At 40.4% G+C, this 24,034-nt stretch overlaps 3 protein-coding genes and 1 non-coding gene across 4 annotated transcripts; 3 read left to right on the forward strand and 1 right to left on the reverse strand.

Moving 5' to 3' along the window:
• The first annotated feature begins 467 nt into the window (after positions 1-467).
• Positions 468-2,203, forward strand: LOC129724056 (zinc finger protein 331-like). Its single transcript, XM_055678656.1, has 2 exons — positions 468-1,686; positions 1,746-2,203. The coding sequence occupies exons 1-2, from the start codon at positions 683-685 to the stop codon at positions 1,873-1,875; spliced, it is 1,134 nt and encodes a 377-aa protein (XP_055534631.1). The 5' UTR covers positions 468-682; the 3' UTR covers positions 1,876-2,203.
• On the reverse strand, positions 1,890-7,204 carry LOC129724055 (sister chromatid cohesion protein PDS5 homolog B-B). The gene is made up of 9 exons (XM_055678655.1): positions 7,008-7,204; positions 6,224-6,764; positions 5,591-6,164; positions 3,830-5,527; positions 3,300-3,436; positions 3,167-3,243; positions 2,833-3,095; positions 2,550-2,768; positions 1,890-2,473 (listed from the first exon to the last, which is right to left on the reverse strand). The coding sequence occupies exons 2-9, from the start codon at positions 6,688-6,690 to the stop codon at positions 2,327-2,329; spliced, it is 3,582 nt and encodes a 1,193-aa protein (XP_055534630.1). The 5' UTR covers positions 6,691-6,764; positions 7,008-7,204; the 3' UTR covers positions 1,890-2,326.
• Positions 7,205-15,956: 8,752 nt separating this feature from the next.
• On the forward strand, positions 15,957-17,537 carry LOC129722987 (elongation of very long chain fatty acids protein 7-like). The gene is made up of 5 exons (XM_055676891.1): positions 15,957-16,240; positions 16,317-16,507; positions 16,611-16,854; positions 16,915-17,051; positions 17,115-17,537. Exons 1-5 carry the CDS (start codon positions 16,183-16,185, stop codon positions 17,376-17,378), a joined length of 894 nt encoding a protein of 297 aa, XP_055532866.1. The 5' UTR covers positions 15,957-16,182; the 3' UTR covers positions 17,379-17,537.
• Positions 17,538-17,734: 197 nt separating this feature from the next.
• On the forward strand, positions 17,735-17,806 carry Trnad-guc (transfer RNA aspartic acid (anticodon GUC)). The gene has a single exon. It is a non-coding gene; the product is annotated as a tRNA-Asp (tRNA).
• Positions 17,807-24,034: the final 6,228 nt, after the last annotated feature.

Consider the following 24,034-nt stretch of genomic DNA (forward strand, 5'->3'; position numbering starts at 1 on the left):
TAACACTAACAGTCTCTCCCGAGTCAAGACTCGAACCTACGATGAATGACTTGTTAGGCCAGCATCGTACCTCGAGAGCTGGGATTCGAAAAACATTACCAATTCTTTTTTTAAATTGTACTTGCATACAAGTTGTTCCGTAAACTAGCAAGTCCCTTTTTTCATCGCAACTTGATTGCAATACTTTGCGTCAAAACTTTCGAAACTTTAAAGGCCTTCCAGCCGTTTTGGTGTGAGCTTAATGGAAGTGAGTGTCATGGCGTCTCTCTTTTCTATAGGCTTTCTAATATTAGAGAAATGACAAGACACTCACCGTTAAGTAGCGAACCTATACGATAGAGAAATGACAAGGCACTCTCCGTTAAGGCAACTGTCAACATCAAAACGGATAACGGCAATGCAAAATTATACAACTCGCCCGTTTTGATGTTGACAGTTGCCTTAACGGTGAGTGTCTCGACGTCTCTCTGGTGTATAGGCTGACTACACTCTAGTGTACATGTGCATACGGGACTTAAAAAATCGCTTCGGTCTAAAAATTGGGACTTTGCTGTATGAAACATAAACAAAAATTGCTGATCAGTGTTTTATGTGTTTTATGGTGTTATTCATCGCATTGCTGAAACCGTTTGAAATTCATCTCTAATGAAAACGTAAACGATTTGTTTAAGTAATTTCGAGAATGGCACACAACAATGCAAATACAGCTTCGTTTGTGACGGTGCAAATCAAACAGGAACGTTCAGATTCGCAAGCAACAATTGATGTTGATCTTGTAACCAGGTGTAGGCTTTGCCTTCGAAGTGTCTCGCAAAGCACGGGGGTACCGGTCACAAAAGCACATATTTCCACTTTGCAGATTATCCTCAAGCAACTGGGTAACCGTAATGAAACTTGGAGTCACATTTGCATAATCTGTAAAGATCTTTTGGACATTATATTAGACTTTAGAACCGCTGCACTACAAGCCAACGATATTTTGTTAACCGAGAAGATGAAGCTGGACCGTTTTGGCTATTGTCAGTCAGACCAGCTCATGGCTGTCTCACATTGTAGGGAAATGGTTCGTGCCCATCGAAATAAAATTGAAGCAACTTTCAATGGGCAGCAAAGCAACTTAAACTATCCTACTAGGGATGCAAAACATACACTAAGTGAAACTGAGACCGATGAACACGCCAGCGAAAACGATGTACCCCTAAAGGACTCGATAAAAGATTCTACACGAGAAGGAACAGCCTTCATAATCGTACAAAAGCGAGGTCGAAAACCAAAAGAGCAGCCAGAATTCATGCCCCAACTTTGCGACTTCTGTGGCAAACGAGTATGTGGCGAATCCGCAGAGAGCCATAAAAATCAACATTTGGGAATTAGGCCATATCCGTGTCCGATAGCCGGGTGCGATCTTGCGTTCCACGGCCGCTACAACCGACTGCGGCACGTCAAACGAATGCATGGCGAGAAGGGCGTCGAGGTGCACGATTGCCACCTGTGCGGCAAGAACATACGGGGTCCAAGTCGGGCGCTAAAGTATCATCTGCAACGGCACGAACAGAACCAACGTGCCGAAAAGGCTTTCATCTGTCAGGTGTGCGGAAAAGGCTTCACCCTGCAGCGCTATCTAACCCAGCACTCGATCGTACACTCGGGAGAGTTTCCGCACAAGTGCGGTTACTGCGGCAAGAAGTAGGTTTTGTTACAAATTATTTGTAAGATATTTCATTAACATGGAACATTTAACGCAGATTCAACAACAAATGGGGAATGCGCACGCATGAGAAAAACATCCACGAAAAGCGAAAACACGCTCCTTCGGAGCACAACGCATCCAGTAGCACTAAACCCCTACCAAATAGTCTAGATGCGGAAAATTAGAGAAAAATAAAACATTCATTTTGATTTATTGGCTTTATTTGAACCGTAGTTTGCCTAGTAATAGTCACATGCCCTATCGCTTTCAATGAACTTCACATTCGTCACAATTGGGAAAAAAATTCGATGGATGTTCGGTTCAAAAAACTTGAACATTAGTGCACAATAAATCGTATTCTGAACAATGCCAGGCCAATGAGTTTTAAGCAGGCTCGCATCGCATCGTCGTCAGTGCATAAATAATAACTTAACATCGTAGGAAGTGTAACCTTCTTTTTTTCCTCAAATCGATCTCTTGAAGATTTCAACCTTGCATAATGCGAAAAACTATCCTCTATTTCCGATTACTTTTTTAGAAAAAGATCAACTTTCTTCTTAGTTACGATAAGATATACATATATGTCACTAGCAGCTAAAAAAATCCTTACTCAACGATTTGCGCCTCGGCTTACGATTAATCGTCCTCGTTACTACTACTGTGAAATTTTTTCGCCGGTGGCTCGTCATCGTCGGCACCGGAGTCATTTCCAGTATTATCGTTGCCGTCACCGTTTCCCTCGTGATTCAGAACCGACTTCGAGCTGGACGCTTTTTTGCGATCCTGTAGTATAAAATAGAAAAAAAAAAATTCAGTGCTCTTTTTTGCACTCCAACACCGATTATTATATTATACTAACGTTCAGTGCCAGCAAATTCTTTTTCGGACCCGTCGAACACGAACCGGTCAGATTATACATGTCCTCCGGGATGTATAGGCGAGCGTTGTTGAAATTTTCCGCCTGTGCCTGGAAGTACATGGAGGGAATGCGTGCATCCACCGGAAATTCCCGTGCATCAAAAGTATGCACTTTAGTCAAAATCAAACCGAGAGCTATATCGCAAATGGCCCACAATTTCTGGAAAACAATAGCAATGTTATAAGTAATTATATTCAGCCAAAACAGGCTTAGAAGTAATTACGCAATTAATCTCCTCGTCGTCTGGTTTCAGAGCGTCTTTGTGATTCTTCATTCGCTCGATCAGATTTTTGTAGAAGCCAAAGCAGAAGAATTCCTTATTGGTGACCAGCGGTTCCAGGATCAACCACAGGCAGCGCTCGATCTGTCGCAGCTGGACTGGATCGGTGTGTCGAGTGAACCGGGGGTCATGTGTCAATACTGGTACGGCAAAGACCAACATGTAGTCGGGTAAAATGTGCGGAAGTTGGCTCATTGCACGTTCGACTGCCGAAGAAGGAAATAATGATTCAGGTTAGAAGCAGTGCACTAGGGATGCTACGGTTATTGTTACTTACCGGTGGCAAAGGTTTTGACATATTCCCTACGCCGATTGACGTCGGTTTCGATGTTGGATTTGACTTGCTGTTGTAATCTAGAAGCACAAGTTAACAATGAGTTAGAACTAGGGACGCCTGAGGGAGAACCTACCTTCTGTCAGTTTCCCGACCGCAAAGCACGTAGTAACCCATGAAGTCCAGCGGAAGACACTTGTGTGGAATTCCTTTGTTCAAGCCCTTGTGGAGTTTTTTGACGAAAGTATCGCGGACCTCTATCACCGGATCGCACTGCAAAATAAGGCGGATAATATTAAATTTAGATAGTTTGGCTCTTTTCTAGCAAGGACAAAGATACATATGGAAGGATGCCCGAAAATGACAATTTTCCAGAGGCTTTAACTGGTGGAAGAAAAACATTCCAAAATCATGTGAAAAGTATGGCGAAAAAACCTTTTTTAACCTCTTCCAACAACTTTTTCAACAGAAGGAGTTTATCGGCCGATGAACAAAAATTAGAATTAAACAGGAAACAATATTTGCCATTTTTACCAAGAAAAATAGAATTAATGACTGAAAACATAGAAATGGTAGTTTTTATATAATCAAAACAACTGACAGTCTGTGGATTTCTCCTACACGAAAAAAATTCGAGGACACCATAATAATACTCAAAACACTCACCATCAGCTGCGACAGGTTGTAGAACTGCTCAACGATGAACTGATCGCCGACGCCTTTCTGCTCGCATATCTTGAGCATTGCCTTGCCGGCGGACAGCCGCAGCCAGGACTTCTCCGCCGAGGAAAGCGTTCCCTGCTCCAGCAGATCACCTTTCTTGCTGATGAACGCATTCAGCATGCGGAAGGTTTTCTGCGCTGACAGGACGTCCTTCTTCAGTCCGAGCAGCCAGCGGGCCATCGTCTTCAGACCTTCCACCTTGCAGCGAGTTTCCTCCGGTAGTTCGTCCTCGTCGCACCAATCAGCACTCGGTACATCCGTTCGACCTTCGGTGGTTTCCTTTACCAGCAGCTCCTTGACGATCTTGCGGGAGATTATGTTTTTGATTTGTACGTGGAACTTTTCCGGAAGGTTGTACGCAATGTGTCCGAGACTAACGATGGCCGTCCGATAATGTTCGTTCTCCGGGTTCAGCGTAAGCTTGAAGGATTCTACAATGTCCGGGAAAATGTCTATGCTGGGATCGACGTTCGGATCGTTGATTTGGCTATTCACGTACATGCACCGGATGGCATGTTTAGCCTGTTTCGGAGAACCGGCGACCGCAAACTCTTTGCAAATTGGTGCCAGCTCTTTCGCGATTTCTATGTGAGACTCAACAAGTGGCTTGTAACGACCCAAATAAGTGAAGGCCTTCAGCACGTACGGGGCTACGTATTCCTCGTCGAAATTCAGCAAACCAATCATGTGCCGCAGGATCTCGTCATGTTGAAAGTGGGCGGAAAACACGTACGCCAGTACTGTAAGCAACTTTAAACCCCGTTCGCCAGCAGATTCGGACGGTAGACTGACCTCATCTATCACCTCCGAGCCGTTCATGCACTCTTGTATCAGCTCGATCAGTATACCGATTGACTGTTTATCAACCATGACAGAAGCGATACGCTCCAGCAACATCTTTACCGTATTGTAGTATGAATTAGTGGTTATTGGTGGACCAAGCTTCTTCAGCACAATTGCCATCGTGTCGGCACATTCCCTGCAAGTCACATCACGCTTCAAAATAGTCTCCATCTCGTTAATCAACTTCGGATCCTTGCGCATTTGAGCGCTGAACTTGAGAAGTAATTCCTGCGCTTTAACCGGATCGGGAAGCTGTTTCGCAATGTTGGCGCACTTGGCGTTCATGTCCTTCTGAATGTTCGGAGTTATTTCCTTAATCCGATGTAGCTTAATCCACTCGGCTACGCTACGTCTCACCTTCAGCTGATTTTTTTGCAACTCGATGAACGCCTTGGTAGCATTTTCGTCTATTGTTCCCAACAATTGGTACAGTTTCTTCATCCGGTCCTCTGCGGGAAGTTGATACGGAACTAAACAAGTAATTAGCAGGCGCTCCACCAGCAACCGATCCTCTATGCCGGTCATATAATAACCATGCAGAATTTTGTCCTTGATCCAATTGACGGCTTTTTTGGTCGCTTCCGGAACATTACTATCGCTGAGATACTTTTTGTAGATCATCGCCAAACCGTTCATCGCTTCCTTACGAATTTTGTACTTCTTATCCAGCGTGCGCTCCTTCACAAACTCCAGCAGATCTTCCGATTCCGACACAATCTGAAAGTCCCGCTTGGCTGTCTCAACAATTGCCATTACAACCTCATAGCGAACCGTTTCGTCGGAATCGTGCTGACGTACCTGTAATCAAGCTCACCCCATCAATACAGTGTCAATCATTTAACCTAGCAGACTGGAACCTACCTTTAAAATATCAATTATATCCTTCCTTAGCGGTGGATGGTTGAGCAGAAAGTGCATAGTGCTTTGAACACATTTGATGCGAATAGGAACGGCTATATCGTAGAATCGACCCAAGAAATGGCGCCACAGGGGACCATATTGCTTGGCCAAATTGGAGTCCTTTTCAGAGAACATACGCGCAAGCAACGAAACAGCTTTCAGTCGTTCATTTTCTTGGGCAGATTTAAGTTTGCATTCCAGCTGAGGCAGCACCGACAGCAGGATGCTTGGACTGATCACGTTCAGCTCGTAGATAACGTCATAGATTTTCGGCATTATCTGGTACTGCTTTTCGTACTTGTCCAGGATCAGTATCTGATTGAAAAAGGCCTGCGTATACGATTCCAAGGTGTCGCTTGTTTTTGCTATCAAATCTTTAGCGAGATGATAGGCATTTTTCTTCTGCGTCCGCAATGGTTCCACAATGTTAATGAACACCAAATCTAACAAATCATACGAGACAGAGTCCGACTCCGTAATTAGTGGACACAATACATCCAACATAAACGATTTCACCTTGCTGCTGTGTTCGTCGCTGGAAAGAAAGAAGTTTACTTCAAAACTCATTACAATCAATTGATAAGGGTCTCTTACTTGACTATTTTAAACATCAAACTAAAAAGAGTGCAGAAAATCTCCTGGCAGTCTTCAAGCTCGAAACACATATTGAAGGATTTCACGTAAGCTAAATTTTCCAACAGATAAAAGTATCGCTTGAAAGCCGGATCCTTGGGATCCTTCAGTCCATTCAGTTGCTTGATGAGGAACAAAAAGATGCCTTTTATCTGCTCCTGGTCCTTGTAGGGTGCCTCCGGGGCGTACACACGCAACACGTCGGCAATGCAACAAGCGATCAGCAGCTGGACATCCTTCGACGGATGCTGCAGGAAGTAATCGTCCGCGAGATGAACGGCTAGCGGAATGTACTGCGTGTACATGCCCTCGTCCTGACCCATGGCTTGTAACGTATGCGTCAACGTTTTCAAGCGCCGTATCAGTTCGTCCGGGCCGAGATCTTCGTTTATAGGCCGACATCCCGGCGGATAGACGATGTCACCCATTTCGGTTGCCTACTTCTCCGGTTGTTTTCGTAACCCTGCTTGGAAGCACCAATCAATTCTCAAACGGCCAGCAGCTGTAATCCGATCGGAAAATTGTCAAACTTATTAGAAACTTCTCGCGTTTGTATATATTTTATTTTTATTTTGCATTCAATTTTCATTCTTCCACTAGCACACCACTGCAAAAATGCACAACGAAACTATCGAACAGAAGGTAGAGAAAAAAAAACCAATGGCCGTAAATGCTACGGAGCGTTGTACGAAAACAGACACACTTTTGACGATAAAAATCAACCCCCAAATCGCACTACACTTACAATCTCTGTGCAGCATTCGCTTCAGCACTTTTTGCACTGGAAATTTGCGTTACTTTTAGGATGAAAAATTCACTTTTCTATACAATTTTCAGCGCACTAGTTTTCCCGTTTGCAAAACTCTTGCTGTATTCGAACCATTCGCGAACGCACACAACAGAGGACGATACTCTTCTTGTCCGTTCGGCTTTTACTTTGAACGTTACTTCGTCCACCGAAGGGCGCCTCGATATGGTGTGAAAGTTTTAATGAGACAGAAAATTTGCGTTTAGATTGGATAATAATTTGATGGTTTCAATGTGCGAAGCACGAAACAAACCCTGGATAAAAAATAAAACTTGATTTACTTTCAGTAACTAGTGTACGCCTGTTTCTATCCGATCACTTCTCATGCATAATGTATTTTGTAAGCAATTACACGCATTTCCTGAGCAATAACAGCAGCCCCCCGGTTGCCGGATCGATCGAACGCGAGGCAAAGAGCTGCTGCTAAAGAAACAACACAAAATCTCCCGGCTTCAGCAGTTGGCAGCTCTGCAGTCGGGTGAAGCCAGGGGGCTCTTGTGGCTGTCAAACTCCATACATTTTCCATCTACCACTCATTGATTCTGGTACCAGCGTTTCTGGTACCCACTTTTTGGTTGGTTTGCCCTAAAACAAGTGAAATAGAGTAAACGTTTCATTTTTTCGGTAGACTTATTCTCGAGTTAATGTCGTTTTAGATGAAAAAACAAGAGCTCAACATTTGTTTTCAGTAAAATGTGCACTTTCAATGAATAAGATAATTTATTCACTTATGTTCGAGCGTCTTGATAGAAAAATTTTCACTACACTTTTCACTTTTTATTCACTTTCACTATTTAATTCTATCACTTTTCACTTTTCACTTCCAAATACGTATTTCGGCACTGACATAGTGCCTTCGTCAGTGCTTATTTGGACTGGAGATTTGGATTTGGAGAAAATAGCTTATTTGGATTTGGAGAAAATAGCAAAACCCCAAGAATTTTATACCTAATTAGGTAAACGACTGGGGCAAATTTTAACTCAGAAAACGTAAACAACTTGAGTTAGGTAGAGAAATGTGCGGCCTGGTGATCCATGCCTTGTCGGGGAGTTTTCGGTAGAAATTTAAAAAGCCAAGAGAAATGATCACCCTGATCTCTGTTAAGGAGGGTAGCTGGGTTTTGTTTGAAAATTTCTAAACTTTCTGCGACATCTAATTTCCAAGGGAATGTTACTGATCGAACTAGACTAATGTTGTCGGTAGTCATAGCGTGATCTTCATGAAATATATGTTCGGCTATTTTGGATCTGAAATGGTGAGTTATTCCTTTTTCTGAGTCTTTCTTAGCCTTTACAAGTTCTGAAGTATGTTCCTTAAACCGGATGTCTAAATTTCTTTTTGTTTGGCCAATGTAAACTTTATCACAATGTGGACATGCAACTTTATAAACACCCGCCCTATGTAATTTGTCAATAGTGTCTTTAGTAGACCCCAACTTTGTTTTCATTTGATTATTTCTACTACTGTAGATAATATCGATACCAAATTTTCTAAATTTTTTACGAAGTTGACGAGTGAAACTGACGTCATATTCAACCACTACTCTTTTCCGATCTTCTGTTAGCGGAGTGAGTGTTGTGTGAGATTTCCTATGTTGGATTCGTTTCTTTTTGCCATAAATGGCTTGTATGGTTCTTCTGTTATATCCATTCTGCTCACCAATATCAAAAATATATTCCATTTCGTTTTTCTTACCTTCATTACTGAGAGGCAAAGATTCCATACGGTGGATCATATGGTGGAAAGAAGCTATTTTATGCTGGGAGGAGTGGTTAGAAGTGTTAGGTATTACCCGCTTAGTATGTGTGGGTTTCCTAAAGATTTCGAATTCAAAGTGGTTGGAGTTTTTAACAACGACTACATCTAAAAATGGAAGCCTGTTGTTTTGTTCAATTTCCAAAGTGAACTGGATATTTTTATGAAGACCATTCAAAATTCCCAAAAAACTTAGGTATAAAATTCTTGGGGTTTCGCTATTTTCTCCACAGTCCAAATAAGCACTGACGAAGGCACTATGTCAGTGCTGAAATACGTATTTGCAAGTGAAAAGTGATAGAATTAAAAAGTGAAAAGTGTAGGGAATAAGATAAGTTTTGTAAGTATTTGAAATGAAATATCATCGCCGTGATGAATATATGATTGGTAGGCAAAATGTTGACGTTTATAGGCCCCTGGGTGAAGCCGAGGATAAAGCATAATTTTGACAGATGTATTATTTACAATACAGTGCTTATCGAAACATTTTGTACTACATCAATAGAAAACCGATGTTTTCTTCCTCTATACTCCAGCTAGCTGGCATCCCGCCATGTTTCGAGGACTAACATCTCAGCGTGTGTGTAAACGAGATAGCATATCACCGCCACTTTTCATACGCATAACATAGCATCTGTCGATGGGGCCCGCAAATTGCGGATCCGCAGTGATGTTAGCTCCTAACGGAGCAAAGCAAATAAGATAGAGATGCCAGCTAGCTGCTATACTCAGTTTTGTAGGTTATCGACCAGCTAGCTGTCGCTTCGCAGGATGTGATGTTGCGAAAGCGAAATAATGGATGTTGATGTGTGCTGAAAGTAACACAACTCTCGGGTTTTTAGTGAATTTCAGTGAATTTGGATAGTTGGAATTTTCGAGTGTTCAGCATATTAAAACAAGTTTCGGAATTATCTCATGAATGTCCCGGTAAAATATTACCACGAATCCCTTTCGGCCATATTGGGTCCCACTGGAATCTGCTCCGGTACGATTATTTCGGGGACAACTCATCAGACGGACTTAAAACGGATGTAAATCAACTTTCGCGTGATTTCATTAATTTTGACATACATATTGCTGAGAATTTTATAAAACATGCTGGTTGTCATATGTGGAACCTGCTCCTTACTCACCTTTTCAAACAGTCCTAAGCCGTGCACACTTAACTGCGTAATGTTTTCTCGGTAAAGTAAAATACCGAACTTCTTGAAAACATTATAGTTTACCGTTGTTCGGTGACAAAATTACTGAGAAATCGGAAACTGAACGTGTTTACCGGATAACCGTAAATTTTCCCGAAAAACGGAACTGTCAAAATAACGTGGGCTTCAGTAACAGTTTTTCCCGTGTTTCCGTTTAGAAAGAAAAGAGGTAGGTTTTCCGGCTGACTATTACTATGGAGAAATCTGCAATGTTCAGATTAACTAAAATATTGAGTGAGTATACACTATTTTCTCTCAGATCTCGTTTTTTTTGCTGAAAAGAATATTTGAAGAAAACGAATAATTCTTTCTCCATTCAATTTTGTAGGTTACCATATCGCTTCGCAGGATGGAAGTTTCAGAGTGATAGATGTTACTTTATTTCCTGGAAGCAATACAACTCTCCAGTTTTCAACAAGCTGGTTAGTTGAATCAGTTGACTTAGTCATTAATAAAAATAATTTGTATATTTTTTCATATTCTGGGTTATCTGAAAAAAAAAATCGCATAATATTTACGTATCTCAGTTAATTTTACCGAAGTTCTTGACAGTAAAAATTTCCGAGTATCTCGGCAAAACATTACCAAGAATCTCGTGAAAGTTGACAGGTTTAAGATTTTTGCTTTTACAGAATCTCGGTGTTTTGATGTACTACCGAGGTTTTTACCGACATCTTAGCTGTTGAAATCTTGGTAATTTATTTTACAGTACTCGGGGATAAAGTGTGTGGTGAGGGCTTTACTGAACGTAAGAGTCGTCTTCATTCCACTCTATGCATGGCTGCAGTTCGCCAACTCTGCAGTCTGTGTAGGGTCCTTAGGTCATATTCCATGGATTGGTTTTAAGAATCATCTTTACCGGGTTGTCGTCTGACATCCTTACGACATGCCCAGCTTACCGTGACCTGCCATTCGTGGCGGAGTGGACGATAAATGGCTCCCCAAGCAGCTCCTGCAATTCGTGGTTCATTCACCTTCTGCACGTCCCGTCCCGTCGTAGAAGACTACCGATTTGATCAGCGTCTTGTAGATGGTTAACTTGGTGCGGTAGCAAATTTTACTCGATCGGAGCATCCTCCGGAGACAGAAGTATGCACGATTCCCTGCAATTATGCGCCGTTGAATTTCTCTGCTGGTTGTCGGCAGTTACCAGTGAGTCCAGGTACACAAATTCATCGACCACCTCGATTTCATTTTGATCGTGAGGTGGGAGGTTAGCGCCGTCTTCTCGTGAACCCTTTCCTTTCAAGTACTTCGTCTTCGATGCATTGATGACCACAATGTCGATATCGTCGGCGCCAAGAAGTTGAACCGACTTTTGGAGTATCGTGCCACTCATGTTAATCCCCGCTCGTCTAATGACACCTTCCAGGGCAATATACATACATCACTCGATCCATTGTCGCTTTGACCAACCGCGTTAGTTTGTCCGGAAATCCGTAGTGGTGCATAATTTATCATAGCTGGTATCGATCGATTGTGTCGTATGTCGATTTGAAATCGATGAATAGATGGTGTGTGCGTATGTTGTATCCGCGGCATTTCTGAATAACCTACCGAACCGCGAATATCTGATCCGTGATGGGGCGGGCATCCATGAATCTAGCCTGGTACTGCCTCACGAACTGCTTCGTAAATGGTGATAGTCGACGGCTGAGTATTTGGGAGAGTACCTTGTAGGAGGCGTTCAGTAGAGTGATTGCCCGGTAATTGCAGCACTCATGCTTGTCGTTCTTTTCGAGGATGGAACACACAATACCTCCCATCCACTCCTCCGGTACTCGTTCTTCCTCCCAAGTCTTGACAATGACCCAGTGCACGGCTCCAGCCACTGTTTCTCCACCGAACTTCAACAGCTCGCTAGAAAGTTGGTTCACTCCAGCAGCTTTATTGTTTTTCAGCCGGCCAATCTCCTCCACCTCCAGGAGATCGGAGGCTGGAATCCTGTTGTCTACTGCTCATTACCCAAGCAGCAAAATTTGTTTTGATTATGAACTTTGTGCATCACAGCAACAATTTCTTATGCGAAATAAAGTTGCAGTTACATCTCAGTTTCTTATACAATGACAAAAAAGCGCAGGAGGTGGAGCCAATTGCAACATTTTCGTTGTTTCAGCACAAGTTTCAAGAATGAAACAGCAATGTGTATGAACTAATGCATGGAATTTGATAACAACATGGTAAGTGCTGCATGGTAAAATTTCAGCTACGAAGATGTATCGTAGCAGCAACTAGGGCGCGATAGAAACTTCATGGCGTTGTGGTAAGATTGTAAAATGGCAAATGATCAGAATGGAAAGAGATTGTCTGTATAGCGATTTATCTTTGATTATTTCCAGAAATTTGAGGATTCAACTCCAGTTATCAATTTCTATTTACTATTCTCGTTTGTACTATTTACGTCATTTACTGTAGAAACACTTGCAAGTTCATGGCTCAGTTTTGAATATTGCTTCCCTTATCATGCTAATGGTCATTACCAGTTTTAATTTTGCTTCTTCAATCCATCAGTATCCTCAGATAATGAAATTCAAACCAATTTATCACATTTCGCTTTAGAGACCCACACTTTTTGGACGACTTCTAGTCCAAGTACGCAAAAGTTACAACGCAGTAAATAACCTCATCTCAAAAACAAATATAAGGCGAACGATCGAGCAAAAGTTGCTGTTACATGGCTTCAGAACATGACAGCAACTTTTAGAAGCATTTTTGTGTGTTTGTTTTGTGCAAGCATCACGTTGGCAACCTATATGCTCCACTCACTACATCTATTCAGTGAAGGTTAGGTTTTCAAATGCCGTTTACACGTTTCAACAACAAATCCAACCTCGCGAATTACGTTGTTGGTGTGAAGATTTTTGAAGCAGCGATGCAACTTTAGTTGTTACTTGTCTCATTACAATTTCATCGTAGTAACAAAAAATGTTTCTTAAAACCTCGGAATTTCATTAGTGCAACAAATAATCACAATTTATTTTTTTATTATGTTTCAATTGTTGCTTGGGTACCATACCGTCCTCGCGCACTACTGCATCGCCGTTCCGATACTCATCGAAGTGCTGCTTCCATCTTTCGATCACCTCAAACTCGTCCGTAGGGACGTTGCTGTCCAAGCTCCTGCACATATCGGCTTGCGGCACGTAGCCTTCACGGGAGCTGTTCAGCTTCTCGTAGAACTTCCGTGCCTGTCGGTACCGTTCTACTTCCCTCTCGTACGGTGTTGCAGTATTCTCGCTCGTGCTGCGTTCTTCTCAGAGGGGATTCACTGCTGTCAAATTTCATATATGTGTGTGTTATCGCAGATCAACTCTGGTCCATGACGTTTGTTGGTCCATGACGTTTGTTGGTCCATGACGTTTGTTGGTCCATGATGTTTGTAACTATGAACAATAATGGGGGAAAAATGTGAGTAGCTGAACAATATTCATGAAAGTTTTCCGCGGTTTCTCGAGTTTCGATGAAAAACATTCCAATTCTATAATATTTCACATCGATCAATTTCATGACCAAAAGGAACAAAAACCAAAACAAACAACATGTTGCCGAATATGTTGGTTACACGATTTTTGACAGATAGATCCCCCTGGTTCTTCTCCTCAACTGTTTGCATTCACCGTCAAACCAGTCTTTTTTACGATTCAGAGCCTTTGTACCCAGTGCTACCTCTGGCGGATCGGATGCTTTTCCAGCCATCTTCAAGAGTAGCTGCGCCAAGCTGCTCTGCCGCGAGTAACGCTGTCTCCAGCTGCTGCGCGTATTCCTGTGCAACCCCGGCGCTTCGCAGTTCCTCGATACTTGATCGCGGCGTCGGCCTTCGGCGGATGTTATACACCGTCGAAAGTTTGAGTCCTACCTTCTTCCTTCTCGTCGTCAGGTCTTCCTTCATGTGGGCAGTGCACGTTGATGATGCTGTAGTTGAAGAACCGGCCCTTTATCCTCAACTTGCACATCCTTGCGTTGATCGGCTGCTACCCCGTCACGCGTTGGTGCATTGGCCCAGTACTATGAAGCCGGTTCCCAGCTCGCTGGTGGTGCCACAACTCTGGTAAAAAGTAGCAGCCCGGTGCCCGCTTTTCCATACTTTCTATCTCTCCATGGCAATTGTTCTAATTCGTATAATCTCTTATGTTGTTTTGCGGGGCGGCTCATTAGATTTTCCCCAACCCCCTGTCTCGGCGGGTCTCAGTTCTGTTTAGAGTCCCACGCTGACACCAGGACGTTGATCGTCCGCTCCTTAGATGGAGATCAGACGCTGTTATGAGCCAAACCATCTTGGTGAACAGACGCTTGGGTTGGCAAAGCACTCTACCGCCGAAGTATGGTCGATCGCGTCGCACCTTCCCAATGAGCTACTGTCGATTGTCAACATTGTCCAGGCAACACCAACGAATTGTGTCCATGTTTCAACTGGCAGTCTGATGACTCTTGGAGATGTGAAATAGGAACTTGTGAAGGCCGGAGAAACATTTGGCGCTCCTGCCAGGTTGTCAACTCACCATTTGAAGCCTTGAACCTACCCCAGAGTGACCATTTCAAAGACAACTCGGCAGATGGATTCAGAATGGATTGAAGACAACTTCAGGAGTGATTCCATGAATTTCGATACCAACATTGTCTGCTTTTATTGCTCATTGTTAAAATTTGTCTTGGATCTTGAACCTAATCCCGGAACCATATGAGAACCAACGGCTCTTCAGGTCACGTATACTGAAAATAAACAAAATTTCCAATCTTTTTACGGGTCAAGATCGAAAATCGATTCCTCGAGTGATTTCATGAATTATGATAACAGTGTTGTTCGGTTTTGACAATTGTACTAATTTGTCTCACCGGAACATAATCTCGAAAATCCGGATTCACAGGCATCAGATGAGGTCACATAGGTCCTGGATTCTAAAAGTCAAAAGTCGTTTTATCTTTTGACAGGTCAAAATTTAAAATCGATCAAAAAATAAAAAGTAAGAAGTATTTTATTTTGTGGGTACCCGGGTACTTATGGGGTAAAAAACTTTCCGCGAATTACAACTTTGCGATGTTTTTTTTTGAGTTTTCATGTTTTTTGCGGATTTTGGAACTTTTGTGGAATTTTGTGGTTCATCCTTCTTTTCTGTGCCACATATTCCCCGCGCTTGTGCATATAAAACTTTTTATAAAAGTCGTATTTTACTATGTTTCTTACTTCTTAAATTTCTACCACATAATATATACATTGAAGGTCTGCCAAAGCGGGACTTACCCGCGAAATCTGGGGCATATGGTCACTTTAGCTTTGGCCAAAGGTTAACTTTTTAAAATTAACAAACTGGTAGGAAACAAAATCTCCCTCATTTTCAATGTCTAGAGAAGATCAGGACAAATACCACAAAATTGAAAATAAATGAATACGTCCAGGACAGGACATGTCCGGCTAAATCAGCTAAATCATTTTTAGCTATTATTTACTGAAAGGTTGCAAAATAAAGTTTTCCTTTGGAATTTTCCGGCTTCCACTCTCTTTAGTAAATAAATCTCTCCAAATTTGATCTATATCAAGGATGCACGGTTTATAAACTAATTTTCAACATCGTTATTGAACTTTAGCATCAACAACACATTTCGGTTTACTTTTCAGTACAGCTCCTCTAGCCTGTAGGTTGTTGCTCTACTGACTTGTAGTACATACGTACCCCAGTACTATTTAGAAACTGTTATTTCCTAGTTCACAGTGGTTCCTTCACAGTTCGGTCATAGAATTGAAATATGGAGTCGACGCCATCGCTCATCAGCTTAGCGAACGTGTACTGTAGGAAATACACAAAGAAACTACTTAAATTCGCTGCCTTGATGCATAAATGCATACCTAATAATGACCGGCCGAATCAAATCGACAGTTCGGTGCTATTGTGCTGAAATTCAAATGCTGGAAACAAATGCAGCTCTAACCTACTATCAAGAAGTACTGGCGGTCGTCGTCGTCACCGTCGTCCGTCCGTCCGTCCGTTCGGTCGGGTCCGTGGTACAGTTGTCACAATGACGCGACAGTTTAATTTTTTTTCGGTATCGCAGTTACCGCCGGCCGGTGGAAGCTTAGTGGCCAGTTTTACACGTGATTCGAGTCGATGCGGATGCACCAAACCGTCCTCGTAAGGTCCCACAATAGAAGCTGGCAAAGATGTTGGTTCTACGGTATTTAGCGTCGTTCTATAACTATGTGAACTATGAAGTCAGCGGTACGAAAATGTGATCGTGAATATTTAATGTGACCTTTCTTATTCGAGTGCATATTTTTGTTCGCTATACATTTAGATCCTCGCGTGAGTAACTGGTTTTTGATGGAAACGCCATGGCCGGGTCTGGCACTGCTAGGATTTTATCTGATGTTCGTACTCAAATGGGGTCCAAAGTGGATGGAGAACCGAAAACCAGTGAAGATCGATCTGATCATCCGTGTGTACAATTTGGTTCAAGTCTTTATTTGCCTGTTTCTTTTTGTGGAGGTAAAAGCGTTTCACTAAGAATCAAAATTAGTGAATTAACTGGAGGAAGCCCAACGCTGCTGCCTAGATGATATTATTATTATAACAGATGTTTTTATTTAAGGGATGGCGGTTGGGATACATGCGAGACTACAATGTTCTCTGTCAACCGGTCAACTATTCCTATGATGAAGGGCCCCTAGCGATTGCCCGACGGTGTCACATATACTTTTTGGTTAAGGTGATGGACCTGCTCGATACAGTATTCTTCGTGTTACGGAAAAAACAGAATCAGGTTAGCTTTCTTCACGTGTACCACCACACGGGGATGGTGATGCTTTCTTGGAGCGGAGTCAAGTGGTTTCCAGGTTTGTAATAACGAGGTGATCGATGATTTTTGTTTGATTTACAAAAAAAAAACTTTTCAGGCGGTCACGCGGTATTCATGGGATTTCTCAACAGCTTCGTCCACGTTGTGATGTATTATTACTACTTCCTGACATCAGTTAGTCCCAAATATAAGGGGAATGTATGGTGGAAGAAACATATCACACAACTTCAAATTGTAAGCATCGATTCTAACACGAGTTACGACTTGCTTAAGCTATGTTATTTTGTGCTTCCACAGATTCAATTCGGGCTCATCTTTCTGCAATGGTTTGCGCTTATCTTCCAGCCGAATTGTACATTCCCCAAATGGCCACTGTTTGTGCTGTTACCGCAAAACCTCTTCATGTTTGCACTATTTCTCGATTTTTACTATCAGGCATATATCAAAAAGAAACCAGTATCCAAGGATGCAGCACAGCACACAAACGAATCCCGTGAGAAGAAGAGCGCTCATCAATCAATACATTTTGAGAAAGCTATGATTAACACTCACACAGACTAGCAGTTCAACGTTTCGCCGTAAACTTAATCAAGTGCCGTAGCTGCTAAGTCTGATTAGAATTTAATGTAGCGATATTTTATGTTAGAAAATGACGATGCATGATTGATTTCGAAGCATTAAAAGGTGTGCATTTCGTTACCAAAGTGAAGCGTATATTAATTTCCTTGTTTTTCTTTCAACTTTTGAATGTGACCTCCAGCTTGACCCAGACCTTAAACATTTAAAACAGAAGTTGGTACCGCATTGCTAACGGGCTGATTGCTTATTTGCAATTCGAATGTGTCACGTGAACCTGCGATGTATTCATCGAGCGGCTGAGCTAGGCTGCTTGCTACGAGGCGAGGTCATCAAACAAGTCCTCGATAGTATAGTGGTCAGTATCCCCGCCTGTCACGCGGGAGACCGGGGTTCGATTCCCCGTCGGAGAGAAAACGTTTTTTTTTTCTCAGATTTTTTATCTTCGTCATATATTATTGCCAATCATATCTGCGTCACTTTGATAAAATGATTTGATAAACACGTAAACCAATCTTTTTGATAAGGGAATTTATCAAGGTCAGTTATGATTGCTATGCAATTCAACGTCATCACGATCGCAACTAGACCTAAGTACTGTTCGATTATGGGCCACCTCAATGAAGAATGCTTATCAGATCCTCAGTATCTCCGAAGACACCAAAACCAAAGCTAAACGTCGTCCGTAATCAAACTCATGAATAGGTAAAGCACTGCATGGATGACTTTGATTTGGCAGAACTAAATCTATTGGGTTGCTTAGCTTAATACGGAATCCTGATTTTTATATAACAGTTTTTTTTTTTAAGGGGGGATTTGTTAGTAGCTTAAGTATTTATGATAAATACTAGTAAATAATGAGTATGTGTGTCCAATCACAAATGGTGACTTCTCAACACTGTTAGAAATTTGTAATTTTAATTGTTAGGATTTGTTTGCTTTCGCAATTAGGACTTATCATTCGTAGGGATTTAAACCTACTTGTCGAAAAGGGGAAGTAAACTTACAACTAACTTAATTGCTAACTTATTGGCTATAAAGAGAGCTTATCGTAGCAATTGAGGATTGCAACGATTTTTGTCGAAAATTGTTAATAATTTTATTTGACATAGCTTCTAATGGTTCAACACCAGTAAGTCTATGTAATTCGAGTGTACCAAACCAAGGAGGGCGCTTCAAAATCATTTTCAGAATTTTATTCTGAATCCTTTGGAGCGTTTTCTTCCTTGTTGAACAGCAACTTGACCAGATCGGTACAGCATAAAGCATTGCTGGTCTAAAAATTTGTTTGTAAATCAAAAGTTTGTTCTTTAAACAAAGTTTAGAATTCCTGTTAATGAGAGGATATGAACATCTCGTATATTTGATGCACTTGGCTTGTATATTCTCAATGTGCTCTTCGAAAATAAGTTTTTTATCATAAATTAGTCCCAAGTACTTAACCTTGTCGGACCAACTTAAAATAACCCCATTCATCTTGACAACGTGATTATTGTTTGGCTTGAGGAAAGAAGCCCTAGGCTTATGCGGAAAAATTATCATTTGAGTTTTAGAAGCATTGGGAGAGATTTTCCACTTTTGCAAGTAGGAAGAAAAAATATCTAAACTTTTCTGCAATCGACTGCATATGACACGAAGACTTTTTCCTTTTACGGAAATGCTTGTGTCATCGCAGAACAATGACTTTGTGCATCCTGGAGGCAAATCAGGAAGATCTGAAGTGAATATGTTGTACAGGACTGGACCCAAGACTGAACCTTGAGGTACACCTGCTCTGACAGGAAATCTATCAGATCTTGAATTCTGATAGACAACCTGCAGAGTTCGATCAGTTTAGATAATTTTTTAAAATTTTGATTAGTAAAATTGGAAAATTAAAAGTTTGCAATTTCGCAATCAAACCTTTATGCCAAACACTGTCGAATGCTTTTTCTATGTCTAAAAGAGCAGCTCCAGTGGAATAACCTTCAGATTTGTTAGCTCGTATCATATTAGTAACTCTGAGCAATTGATGAGTTGTGGAATGCCCATGGCGAAATCCAAACTGTTCATTTGCAAAAATTGAATTTTCGTTGATGTGTGACATCATTCTGTTAAGAATAATTCTCTCAAACAGTTTACTTATTGAAGAAAGCAAACTGATTGGTCGATAACTTGAAACTTCAGCTGGGTTCTTATCCGGTTTTAAAATGGGAGTAATTTTTGCATTTTTCCATAATTTGGGAAAATATGCAATTTTGAAGCAGCATTTGAAAATTTTCACTAAAAATTCCATTGTGCTCTCAGGGAGATGTTTGATTAGTATATTAAAGATTCCATCGTCACCAGGTGCTTTCATATTTTTGAAATTTTGAATAATTGATTTAATCTCATTCAAGTTAGTTTCAATTATTTCTGCAGGTAAAAAATTCTGGGAAGAAATTAAATCAAATTGACGTGTGACTTCATTTTCAATTGGACTCACAAAATTCAAATTTGAACACTCTCAAACTGCTGAGCAAGTCTTTGAGCCTTTTGTTCATTGGATACAAGAAAACGTTCACCATCTTTTAAAACTGGAATAGGCTTTGAAGGTTTCTTAAGAATCTTCGACAGCTTCCAAAAAGGTTTTGAATATGGTTTCAATTTTTCAACTTTAGTCTCAAAATTTTGATTTCTCAGAAGAGTAAATCTATGTTTAATCTCTTTCTGTAAATCTTTATAAATAGTTTTAAAAACAGGGTCACGAGAACGTTGATATTGACGTCTGCGGACATTTTTCAAACGAATTAGAAGTTGAAGATTTACGTCAATTATTGATGAATCAAATTTCACTTGAGCCTTTGGAACAGAATAATTCCTGGCATCAACAATTGCACATTTTAATGCTTCCAAAGCGGAATCAATATTCACTTCGTTTTGCAAATCAAGCTCATTATTGAAATTTCTCTCAATATGAGTTTTGTATCTTTCCCAATTAGCCTTGTTATAATTAAAAACAGAGCTCATAGGGTTTAAAACTGATTCATGTGATAAAGAAAAAGTTATTGGAAGATGGTCAGAATCAAAGTCAGCATGTTTGATCAAATCACTACATAAGTGACTTTGATCTGTTAGCACCAAATCAATTGTTGAAGGGTTTCTTACAGAAGAAAAGCATGTAGGACTATTCGGAGACAAAATAGAATAGTATCCTGAAGAACAATCATTGAATAAAATTTTGCCATTGGAATTACTTTGAGAATTATTCCATGAACGATGTTTAGCGTTAAAATCGCCGATTATGAAAAATTTCGAACGATTTCTGGTGAGTTTTTGTAAATCACCTTTAAAATAATTTTTGAGCTCGCGTGTGCATTGAAATGGTAAATATGCTGCGGCAATAAATAAAATCCCAAGTTCAGTTTGAACTTCAATTCCCAAAGTTTCAATAACTTTCGTCTCAAGATGGGGAAGAGCACGATGTTTGATTCGGCGATGAATGACAATTGCAACTCCACCGCCGGAGCCCTGAATCCTATCATATCTATGAACCACGTAATTGGGATCATATTTTAATTTTATGTTAGGTTTCAAAAATGTTTCAGTAATAATTGCAATATGCACATTATTTACTGTTAAAAAATTAAAAAGCTCATTCTCATTGGCCTTCAATGAGCGAGCATTCCAATTTAATATTTTAATTGCGATGATTAAATCATTGCTAAATTTTAAATTAGAAACAATTTTAATAGTAATTTGTGCCTATTTGAATGGCTTCAAACATTGATTTTGCCTGCAACATGGCATTCATAAGATCGAACATTGCCTGTTGCAAAAAAGAAAGTTTACCTTCGTAATAGGCCCCAGGCAGTTGACATTAGAAAAAATATTTTCGGCAGCAATATTAGCTGGAGTAATAGGTGTACAATTATTTTCTAGCGTGTTTTGCTTACCCATATCAACCGTCATTTTCGAACTACCAACACTAGGCGGTATAATGTTCGAACTACCTGTAACCTGTGCATAAGTTAAACGGGTATGCAAAGGAGTAGGTAAACTATGCGTCACTGGTACGCTTGGAGAATTTTGTTTTGAAGTTGGTTTTAATTGAGAAATTGAATTTTGTTTACCTTGCCTTGCCTTAACAATTGCTAAACGGACTGGGCATTGATAAAAATTTGACATATTGTTGCCGTTACAATTCGCACAGCGAAAATTTTTACTCTCTTTCACAGGACATGTATCCTTTTTGTGAGAAGAGTCTCCACAATTAAGACATTTTTGGTCCATGTTACAGAATTTGGAACCATGGCCATAACGTTGGCAAGTACGGCATTGGGTGATATGCTTTTCACCTCCGCCATACTTCCTATAAATTTCCCACTTTACACGCACATTATACAAAGCATGTGCTTTTTCAAAAAATTTTAAGTTGTTAACCTCATTGCGGTTAAAATGAATTAAATAATTAACAAGGGAAATTCCAGTTCTCTAACTGTTTTCGCCTCGTGATTTTTGTTTCATTAGAATTACTTGGGTAGGGGCTATGCCAAGTAATTCTGTTAAAGTAAGTTTGATCTCATCAACGGTTTGATCGTTGGTGAGACCTTTCAAGACAACCTTGAACGGCTTGGCGTTCTTGGTGTCATATGTAAAAAATTTGTACATCTTGTCAGTTAAATACTGAACAAGACGATCACGACCCTTTACTGAGTTGGCTAATAAGCGGCATTCACCTCTACGGCCAATTTGATAGGTAACTTTAACGTCAGAAATAAACGTTGAAAGTTCCTTTTTGAATATATTAAATTCAGAAGAAATAGTTACCACAATAGGTGGAACTTTCTCCTTTTTTAAAGATTTTATATTTTGTATAGTTTCATTATTGGTAACTTCCATTTCACCAGCTTCTTGCTCAGGCAAAATATCAAAAGGATGGTCACTACAGACACTCGAAGTGTCAGAAAGAGATGCCTCTCTTTTCCTCCCCGCAGCGATGCGAGGTTTCTTTTTCCGTCCAGCCATTTCAGGTGATACGAAAAAAGTTAAAACAAATGTTAAATTCAAAAGTAGGTAGTCTTGAGAAAGACTGATGGGAAATAACTTTCAGGTAGTCTTTAAAAGACACACTGACAAAACACAAACTTTGAAGCTATAGGCAGTCAAAGACCAGTCCACAAGCAACCGAAAAAACGTCTGATCTGTAGGACAGTTCAAGACGCACTCTTTATATAACAGTTAAAAACATGAAATTTTCGAAGCAAAACGTGATTTTTCAAAGAAATAAATCGTTGTCCTTCGATTTTCAAATGAGGAATAAAAAACACTCGGAATCTGTCGATTGATAGTTGATACAAGGGACTAGCAAGGCAGCTTTCTGGCATAACGAACATCTATTGCTTCACTTCATCTTGGAACAAACTGAATATACTAACTAGCACATAGAACTTTAAATATTATGCATAGAATTGCCGAAACTGCTTAGTTGTGGGAAATGTAAATAATAATTACTGACACCATTTGGAAGTCTTGCCCTATTCAACACCGGGGGCCAAGCAACACGTGAGGGCCCTTTTCAGTTAGCAAAATTTTAATAAAGTAATATGTCATACAGAAATCTAAATTAAAGAAAAGTTATGGGAGGATTGTGTTAGTCATGATAAAATTTAAGTTTTTTGAAAGAGTTACGATTTTTCTGTGCCCTTAGTCATTGGAAGTGATATATTGTGGGTGGTCTCAAAGTGTGGGGTATAAACACTATATATGTATAGACCTGCGGAGTGGAAGGCAGCAACCTTAGCAACGCTGGTTTTCTATATTGTTGTTATTTGTTTCATACACATTTTTCATTATGTTCATTTTGGCTCGCTCGTTTGACAGTTGTTTTGGCTCGCTGCGATTCAGTCGGCAGGTCTATATATATATATATATATATATATATATATATATATATATATATATATATATATATATATATATATATATATATATATATATATATATATATATATATATATATATATATATATATATATATATATATATATATATATATATATATATATATATATATATATATATATATATATATATATATATATATATATATATATATATATATATATATAAATTATGCCGTGATTTATCGCGGGAACTAAAAAAAACTTTATTACTACGATTAACACTTTATGTCCGATCACTACTGAATTACACACAAGACTGAATTGAAAATTAAATCTAGAAAGCTTAAATAAACTAAATCCGCTGACTCGTCGTTCCTCCGGTGGTTCAATTCTGATGCAGCCTTTGTCCGCGTGGTTCGATCGAATCCTGCAGTCGTCATCGATTGTCAATTTATGGTTTCGTTGCTGGTTTGGTTCCTCCGCTTGTTGCTACGGGCCTCAGCTGGGTTTTTGCTGACGTCTCGGCTCCGGGTGCGCCTAGGCCGGTCGGTCGTGGTGTAACGTCTCCCCCCTTAGATTGTCGTCCGTCCTCGGACGATTTTTCGAAAAGGACGAGCCTCGGTAAGGTTGCGGGTTCTCCTTTTCCAATGGTTCCTTTAGGTTCCGTGGTGGTTTTAGCATGCTTATGGATTTTCAGGATGGTATCTTCCTTAGATTTGGTTCTTCTGTTGATGATATAAATTGCAAAAGAGCAGAAAAAGGTTAGTGTGAGGAGAA

This window comes from Wyeomyia smithii, chromosome 2, assembly GCF_029784165.1.
Source record: "Wyeomyia smithii strain HCP4-BCI-WySm-NY-G18 chromosome 2, ASM2978416v1, whole genome shotgun sequence".
NCBI classification, from domain to species: domain Eukaryota; kingdom Metazoa; phylum Arthropoda; class Insecta; order Diptera; family Culicidae; genus Wyeomyia; species Wyeomyia smithii.